Genomic DNA, 9470 nt, shown 5'->3' with positions numbered 1-9470 from the left:
CTCCTGTCACAGGGTAATCATAGAGGTGAGCACTAGGGGGGAAACATCGCCATCTTGACGGAGACAGGAAAGGAATGTGGGCTTCTGGAAAATGGTCGCTCTGTTACTGCTTGTCCTGCAGTTTTTTTCGCCATAATTTCCATTAATTCTTCATAAACGGAACATATAATCCCTCACACAGGCCTAAAGTCCAGCCTCAGAGCATATCTCAGTGTTCCCATGAATTTAAGCGGGCAATTTCAGTCAAACTTTTAATCAATTATTGTTATTAGTAGTGAATATCATTGCATTTCTTTCCATATTGTTATCAGTACAAGGTTGTGGACTGTCATGCGGATGATAAGAACATTAATGAATACCAGAAATCATGTTATTGGTGAGTAAAATAATTTCACCCAAAAAATATTGCCAAATAAAAATGTTTGAAATGATGTAGTACCCTATAGTTGTCTATAGATGGCGCTGAATCACAATACACCAGATGTAGCAGAGCTTGATCTGTGCATCACTTCTGTGGTTCTTCTGTCAGATCCGCGGAGCTGAGTTTGTCATTTGACACAATTCATCGCGATCTTCAGAGGGGTCATGGTCTCCAATGAAAATCTTTCGGCATTTGTTGTCAAACTACAATTCCCAGCATGCTTTGACCAAAAGCTATTTTATTCCAGGCTGTCAGGGCATGCTGGGAATTGTAGTTTCACATCTGCTGGAGTGCCGAAAGGTGCAGACCCCTGCTGAACAGAAACCGCCATTCCTTCCTCCGTCCACTAGGGGCACTGTTGTTCTGTTAGACTCCGATTAAAAGCTCATGCTAATTTATGCAAATCTGCTTTTCTTCATGACGACTGTTTCATTGAATATTTATAGAATTAAAAAAAAAAAAGTGTGAAAAATCCTCCCGGAAGACAGCGCCAGCTTTACCGTGAAAATCCTGAGTTAACTATATATTGTCAGTGTGTGTGATTTAATTCCATGATGTAGGGTGCGTTCGAGACATAAAAATCCTTTGACAAAACATTAAGGCCCCATGCACACGACCGTAATTACCGGCCGTGCTCCCATTGTAAAGTATGGGAGCGCGGTCCATAGAATAAAAAAATAGGAAATGTCCTATTTTTTTCGGAAAGTTTCTACAGCACGGACACCTTCCCGTAAATATACGTCGGCCATAGAAACTAATTGGCCCGTAATTACGGGCGATCTCACGGTCGAGTGCATGGGGCCCAAAGGGGTATTCCGTGTACAGACATTGATGGCATGTTGTCGGCGGGGTTGACTGCGATCGCAAGGACGAAGTGGTTGTGACCCACCCAACCAGTGGCTTTCTACTATGGGTAATATAAGAAGGTCTAAATGTTGGGACACCCCTCTATTACCTCCATAGATCTTAAAGGGAATGTGTCATTAGAATAATTTTTTTTTTCTTCAGTTAAACAATTAGTATTTAAGTGATTACACATTGTTTTAATTTTTTCACAAGTCAGGAAATATTATAAATTAGATTCTAATTTATAACATTTCCATGTGCTGGCCACTAGAGGGAGCAGTTCACAAAATTGCAGCATGGTCACTGTGGTAAAGCAACCTCATTGATTTATGCTGCAAATTTGGGGTGGACACACTCGCTCTAGTGTCCTTACACAATCCCCCCTCCCTTATTGTGACTAGTGCCAGGAGAAGGAGGGGTTTGAATATCTTCAAACCTCCTACACTGTGTGCCGCCATTTTATGAGCGACTGCACAGTGTAGGAGGATTAGATACAGGGCTCAGCAGACAGTATAACACGAACATACACAAACTTAATACACTCATCACATACACGAACATAAATTACCTGCTGCTGCCGCCGCCTCCGCTGGTCGAACATATGGCCGGAAGCCGCGGCCGGAAGTCGTCATCTTACTGTCCGGTCCACATGAAAACGGCACCGGCTTTCGCTCTACGAACGAGCTTCATTTGGTCTGTGTGGGAACGGCACATACAGAGATGAAAAAATTCTGGGTTAATAAAGGGAAAAACGGTTACAAAGAGCGTCTTTCGCTCTGGAGGACCTGTCCTGTCCTGTATTACACAGACAACCCATTGATCTGAATGGACACTGTGTAATACTTAATTTATCCTGTGGTGGTGCTGCAGGGAAATTGAATACGTATGGAAAGATTTTCCTGCAGATTAGAGCTGATCGCTGGGGGTCTCAGTAGTTATTGTCAAGGGACCCTTCTAACAAGTAGGGAGAGCCCCTTTAATAGGGCATAGGGAAGGGGTTTTCCATATTCTATGGATCCTCCGACAATCTAAAGTGGATGGGGACAGCCCAAATGTCCCTCAATTACTGCCATTGGGTAATTGATATAAGTGGCGCCAAGAACATTCATGTTTATGGGGGAGTCGAGGCGATAGATGTTGGGTGGTTGATTGATCATCCGGCTGCCAACTATATTATGTATATGGCCAACTTAAAGGCTGTGAACACCTTTGCAAACTTTTATTTTAAATAAAAATGTGTATCAGTGTGTTTGTTCCAACTTTCGAATTAGTTTTTATTAAAAATAATTTTTACTTTTTGAGATACAGCTGCTTTGTATCTTGTATATAGAGCAGCTGCATCTAGCGCTGAAACCTGAATCCGTCAGTCCCGTGGAACTGACGGGTTCAGTGTCAGCGGGTCCTACGTCTTTCTGACACCCAGGATCCACCTGTTATCGATCACATCTAAGTTATGAACTTAGATGCGCTCGGTAACCGCTCCGGACCCGCTGACACCGAACCTGTCAGTTCCACGGGACTGACGGATTCAGATCTCAGTGCACGATACAGCTTTCAAAGGTGTACGTAGCCTTTGATCTGATTAATTGCTTCTCCTCTTTGTAGCCCGGTGTGTTCCTGTTCCTACTACCGCCAGCAATCATGTGATTTGGTCTGTTTGTCTTTAGGAACGGTTGTAACCTTAGCAACGTGACACTCCATATATCATGAACAGGTGTTCTGTAGGTTCTTCTGCGGCCCCTCCCCCCTCCGACTACAGACAACGCTCCCATAGAAACTCCTATCTTGATCCTTTATGACCTATAACCGCACCAAATTGTGGTGCATTTTTTCAGCCAGAATATCCGCTGCGGAAAACTTCACGTAAAAAAAGTCTATACTTACCCGTAGCGATGGCGACGCGTCCCTCTGATGTCCTGCGGCCCGGCCTCCTGCGATGACAGCCCATGTAAACGCTGTAGCTTGTGATTGGCTGCAACAGTCACATGGGATGAAACGTCGTCCCTAAAGACCGGGCTGAACGCAGAAGCAGAGAATTCTGGGTAAGTATAGTATTTTATTTTTTTCTCTGAGTTGCGATTTTTTTTGCGGCGCAATGTTACAGGTTTTACCTCTTCATTGAATTCGATGGAGAAAACCCACAACAGAAATTGACACGCTACGGATTTAAAAAACGCACCACAGGTCAATTTATGAACGTTTTTTTTTTTACGCAGCGCGTGGAGATTTGTTAAATTCTCGTCCACTCTGTTGCCACTGTATTATGCTGCAGATTTTCCGCAATGAAATACGTTGCGGAAAATCTGCGGCGTTTAAGCTACGTGTGAACGCGGCCTAAGGCTGCATTCACACGCGCGTTTCAGATACACGCACGTGGAAAACGCGTGTGAATCCGCTCCGTGTGTGGGTTGCGTTAGGCATCGGTGCGCTTTGCGAGTGGCAAACCCTAATGCCCACATTTATATAGAAAGAAATGGGGGAGGTGCAGAAAAAAAGCGATTCTAACGTTTGACCGATCCTGCAAAAATTCTAATCAGATTTCTATTATAAAGTATAGGATTTCCGGTCGGGAATTCTTCCTATAAATGAATATTTTAGAGAGAACCTCCCCATCCCCCATACTGTAGGACTGCTGATACCAGGGACTGATGAAGCAGTTTAGGGATTGCGGATCTGTCCGTCCTAATACCCCATGTGACCTCGTACCCCATGTCACGGGATTGTCTGCAGAGCTGGAATCTCCTTATCCCTGGAAGCTTTTATAGTAAGAGGATTGCTTTCTGCCTTTCTACCGTATTGCTTTGAAGTTTGCGACGCGTTTTCCCTGCTGCGTTCTAGCCGCATCGGTTAACCCTTTCATTGCTCATCGCCGCTTCGGCTTCTTGAGGCTCCAAAATATTCATTTTCTTATATCGTTCAATTATTTTTTTTCATTTATTTTAATTCTTTTCTTCATATTTTAATAGGCGTTATTCTTCCCGAGCGTGTCAATAGCGTAAAAACGAGCGCTGACCGTGGCCGAAAAATACATATTATTAGCGGTTTACGCATATTTAAGTAAAACAAATGAAATTATTCACAATTATATTATATACAGTTGAATCCCTTTTAATCCAATAATCCAGAAAGTCTGATAATCTGGCACTTGCCGTATAATAGTAAATTTCAGCAGACCAGAATCGGAAGATTTTTGACTTATATTTTGGGCTTGGTTCACCACCTTAACAAGTATCACATGTTTCTATAGTCCAGATTATCTGATAATCCGGCATCAGAATTCTATAGTATATTGTATATACATTTATAGGGGCAGAGATTTGTTTTTCTGATACGGCCACTCCTAGGGGGATTTTTGGAGATTACTGAAGATGGATTTATTATTGAGTTTAATGGGAACAGTAGTGGCGTAAATACAGGGGTCGCATCGGTCGAACGGGCCCCATAGCCTAGGCGGCCCATAGGTGTAACTTCAGGGTCTGGCACACAAGGACCTTGTATGTGAAAGAAGAGAAGTTTAGCGTGAGGAGCGGTGAGTAAATCTAGGCGTCTGATATGGTGTCTGATATGGCGTCTGATATGGCGTCTGATATGGCGTCTAATATGGTGTCTGATATGGCGTCTGATATGGCGTCTGATATGGCGTCTGATATGGCGTCTGATATGGCGTCTGATATGGGGTCTGATATAGCGTCTGATATGGGGTCTGAATGAATTTTTGGATCTGATCTAGGGTTTGATGCCACCTATACTCCCATTCTGCATTTTCATTACCATTATCCCGGCATTCTCTGATCATTTGTCCGTCATGCTGGTTGTGTTTTTTTTTTTAACTACGACTCGACCAGTAAGCCTGACTTCACACGAAGCTGGTAAATGCTCAATGGCCCCATTCATAAGTTTGGTATGGGGCCCCGTAGTTTCTAGTCACGGCTCTGGGTAGCTGTATATATCTGTATGCAGTGAGCTCCCCCTAGTGGTGGCTGCAGGAGCAGAATGTTATGTAACTATGGGAGCTGCGTATATCTGTATGTAGTGAGCGCCCTCTCATGGTGGCTGCAGGCAGCAGAAAATTATCATGTAACGCTATGGGAGCTGTATATATCTGTATGTGGTGATCTCCCCCTAGCTGTGGCTGCAGGCAGCAGAATGTTATCATGTGACTTTATGGGAGCTGTATATATCCGTGTCACGATCTGTGGGTATGTCATGTGGACCCACTGGGCCGTAGCGGGATAGCAGCTGGCCAAACAGCGTACCAAGTCAATGTCTATATAGTCCAAGCACAAGGGTACCTGTAGAAGTTCAGACAGTAGTAATGGCTAGGCTCAGATGGAACCTTGGCAGCAGACACCAGGCGTAGTGTAACAAAGCAGGCGTGGCACAGGAACAACGGTAGCACGGGATACAGGTGGCAGGTATGGGAACAGGATAACACTAAGGGACCATTTGCAAGACTAACACTGGTAAACACAACAACGCTCAGGCAATGAGTGAAAGGGCAGAGCCCTTCATATAGTCCAAGGTGATCATGGGTTAATTGATGATTATTTTCATGTGCGCGCGCTGGCCCTTTAATACCAGGCACGAGCGTGCGCGCATCCTACGGGACACAGCAGAACGGAGCGCTGGGGAGGAGATGCGGGCCAGCGCTCACAGATCCATGGCTGAGACCGTCGGGGGGTGAGTAATCCGGATGGTCCGCGGCCGTGGACGCTACAATCTGTATGTAGTGAGCTCCCTCTAGTGGTGGCTGCAGACAGCAGAATGTTATCATGTAACTCTGAGAGCGCTGTGTATATCTGTATGTAGTGAGCTCCCCTTTAGTAGAGACTTCAGACAGCAGAATGTTATAATGTAACTCTCTATGGGAGCTGTATATATCTGTATGTAGTGAGCTCCCCCTAGTGGTGACTGCAGGCAGCAGAATGTTATCACGTAACTGTATGGCTGTGTGAAGGGGATTTGGAGGTATGTCGTTCATATCCATGGTCTAGGCCCTACACAATTCGCCACCAACATGGCGATTATTTTGTTAATCCTCCCCCCCCCCCAAAAAATTATAATACAAAAATAATAAAAATATATCAAGTCCAATTACTCCTTTGGCAGCTCAGTTAAACACCCGCACTGCCCCCGTAAATAGTTTTTTGTGACATTTTAAATAAGTGCCCACATTCATGGTGAATATTTTTTTTCCGCATACATAAGTATTCAGCATCTGTCTGTTCATTCCCAGTGGCTCTTGAAAGGCGAGATAAGGACTTTCCGCTGCCGTCGCAGAGCTTTTCACTGTTACATAGACGTTCTGCTGTTATCTACAGGTCCTTGTCCCACTCCGCACAAAGCAGCGACAGGGCCGTGAGGACACTATACACAATGCCGGGCCTTTGAGTGTTCGCGCTGGAAGGAAGCTTTGTATTAATAGAGTCCATTGCCCCCAGGGCAGCTTAAGCCTCCTCCAAAAGACTGGAATAGTACTCCGATCAAGTGGATGATAATGCAAATCAGGCTCCTTCAATATGGAGAGCGCTTTTAAGATCTTGCATGCACAGTAATAGTGTCCCCTTAGTGCCTCCGCACAGTTACAGTGCCCCCCTTTGTGTCCGCACACAGTAATAGCGCCCCCAACACCGTAAAACTGCCCTCTTACTGCCCCTACACAGTAATAGTGCCTACTTAGTGTCACCCATATAATAATATTGCCCCTTAGTGACTCCACACAGTCACAGAGCCCCCTTTATGTCCACACAGTAATAGTGCCCCCACAGTAATCATGCCGCCTTACTGCCCCTACACCATATTAGTGCCTCCTTCGTGTCACCCATATGGTAATATTGCCCCTTAGTGACTCCACACGGTCACAGTGCCCCCTTTGTGTCTCGGCAGTAATAATGCCCATAATAGTGACCCCCTTACTGCCCCTATACCATATTAGTGCCGCCTTTGTGGCCCCCACAAAACAGTAATGCTTTTACATACTAAAAATACCACCTTAGTGCCCCCAACACAGTAATAATGCCTCGTTACTGACCCTACACAGTAATAGTGCCTCCGTACTGACCCCACACAGTAATATTGCCTCCTTACTGACCCTACACAGTAATAGTGCCTCCGTACGGACCCCACACAGTAATAGTGCCTCCTTACTGACCCTACACAGTAATAGTGCCTCCTTACTGACCCTACACAGTAATAGTGCCTCCTTACTGACCCTACACAGTAATAGTGCCTCCTTACTGACCCTACACAGTAATAGTGCCTCCGTACGGACCCCACACAGTAATAGTGCCTCCTTACTGACCCTACACAGTAATAGTGCCTCCTTACTGACCCTACACAGTAATAGTGCCTCCTTACTGACCCTACACAGTAATAGTGCCTCCTTACTGACCCTACACAGTAATAGTGCCTCCTTACTGACCCTACACAGTAATAGTGCCTCCTTACTGACCCTACACAGTAATAGTGCCTCCTTACTGACCCTAAACAGTAATAGTGCCTCCTTACTGACCCTACACAGTAATAGTGCCTCCTTACTGACCCTACACAGTAATAGTGCCTCCTTACTGACCCTACACAGTAATAGTGCCTCCTTACTGACCCTAAACAGTAATAGTGCCTCCGTACCGAACCCACAGTAATAGTGCCTCCTTACTGACCCTACACAGTAATAGTGCCTCCGTACGGACCCCACACAGTAATAGTGCCTCCTTACTGACCCTACACAGTAATAGTGCCTCCTTACTGACCCTACACAGTAATAGTGCCTCCTTACTGACCCTAAACAGTAATAGTGCCTCCGTACCGAACCCACACAGTAATAGTGCCTCCTTACTGACCCTACACAGTAATAGTGCCTCCGTACGGACCCCACACAGTAATAGTGCCTCCTTACTGACCCTACACAGTAATAGTGCCTCCTTACTGACCCTACACAGTAATAGTGCCTCCTTACTGACCCTAAACAGTAATAGTGCCTCCGTACCGAACCCACACAGTAATAGTGCCTCCTTACTGACCCTACACAGTAATAGTGCCTCCTTACTGACCCTACACAGTAATAGTGCCTCCTTACTGACCCTAAACAGTAATAGTGCCTCCGTACCGAACCCACACAGTAATAGTGCCTCCTTACTGACCCCACACAGTAATAGTGCCTCCTTACTGACCCTACACAGTAATAGTGCCTCCTTACTGACCCTACACAGTAATAGTGCCTCCTTACTGACCCTACACAGTAATAGTGCCTCCTTACTGACCCTACACAGTAATAGTGCCTCCATACTGACCCTACACAGTAATAGTGCCTCCTTACTGACCCTACACAGTAATAGTGCCTCCGTACCGAACCCACACAGTAATAGTGCCTCCTTACTGACCCTACACAGTAATAGTGCCTCCTTACTGACCCTACACAGTAATAGTGCCTCCTTACTGACCCTACACAGTAATAGTGCCTCAGTACGGACACCACACAGTAATAGTGCCTCCTTACTGACCCTACACAGTAATAGTGCCTCCTTACTGACCCTACACAGTAATAGTGCCTCCTTACTGACCCTAAACAGTAATAGTGCCTCCGTACCGAACCCACACAGTAATAGTGCCTCCTTACTGACCCTACACAGTAATAGTGCCTCCTTACTGACCCTACACAGTAATAGTGCCTCCATACTGACCCTACACAGTAATAGTGCCTCCTTACTGACCCTACACAGTAATAGTGCCTCCGTACCGAACCCACACAGTAATAGTGCCTCCTTACTGACCCTACACAGTAATAGTGCCTCCTTACTGACCCTACACAGTAATAGTGCCTCCTTACTGACCCTACACAGTAATAGTGCCTCCTTACTGACCCTACACAGTAATAGTGCCTCCTTACTGACCCTACACAGTAATAGTGCCTCCTTACTGACCCTACACAGTAATAGTGCCTCCGTACTGACCCCACACAGTGAAAATGCCCCCTTAGTGCCCCTACGCAGAAAAAGTGCCCCTGAAAAATACTAAAAATAAATACTCCCCTAACACCGTTCACGCGATGTTATAGGCTACGTTTCCAATATGTAACCCACGATGTTGGCGGCTCGACGCAGGCGGGCGTGATGAGGTCAATGCATCGCTCCTGCCCGTTGCAGAGTTTCCAGCGTCTCAAAGGCCACAGGCCTGAAGTGGTCTGCGGCCCACAAGAGTGTACGGC

At 45.7% G+C, this 9470-nt stretch overlaps 1 protein-coding gene across 2 annotated transcripts in view; it reads left to right on the top strand.

Annotated features, from left to right (window-relative positions):
- The first annotated feature begins 5 nt into the window (after nt 1-5).
- The window catches only part of LOC142666055 (sterile alpha motif domain-containing protein 10-like), a 38004-nt gene continuing 28539 nt past the window's right edge, over nt 6-9470 (top strand). The window contains exons 1-2 of one of the 2 annotated variants that reach the window (XM_075845933.1): nt 6-25; nt 312-376. In XM_075845933.1, coding sequence (XP_075702048.1) covers nt 331-376 — 46 coding nt within the window. In that variant the 5' untranslated portion in view covers nt 6-25; nt 312-330. Of the gene's footprint in view, nt 26-311; nt 377-3960; nt 4032-9470 lie in introns of those variants that run through there. The other variant, XM_075845932.1, reaches the window with a different exon arrangement.

Source organism: Rhinoderma darwinii, chromosome 13 (genome assembly GCF_050947455.1).
Source record: "Rhinoderma darwinii isolate aRhiDar2 chromosome 13, aRhiDar2.hap1, whole genome shotgun sequence".
Classification (NCBI taxonomy): domain Eukaryota; kingdom Metazoa; phylum Chordata; class Amphibia; order Anura; family Rhinodermatidae; genus Rhinoderma; species Rhinoderma darwinii.
The sequence above is the reverse complement of the archived record's forward strand: the minus strand, read 5'-3'. Positions and strand labels throughout refer to the sequence as shown.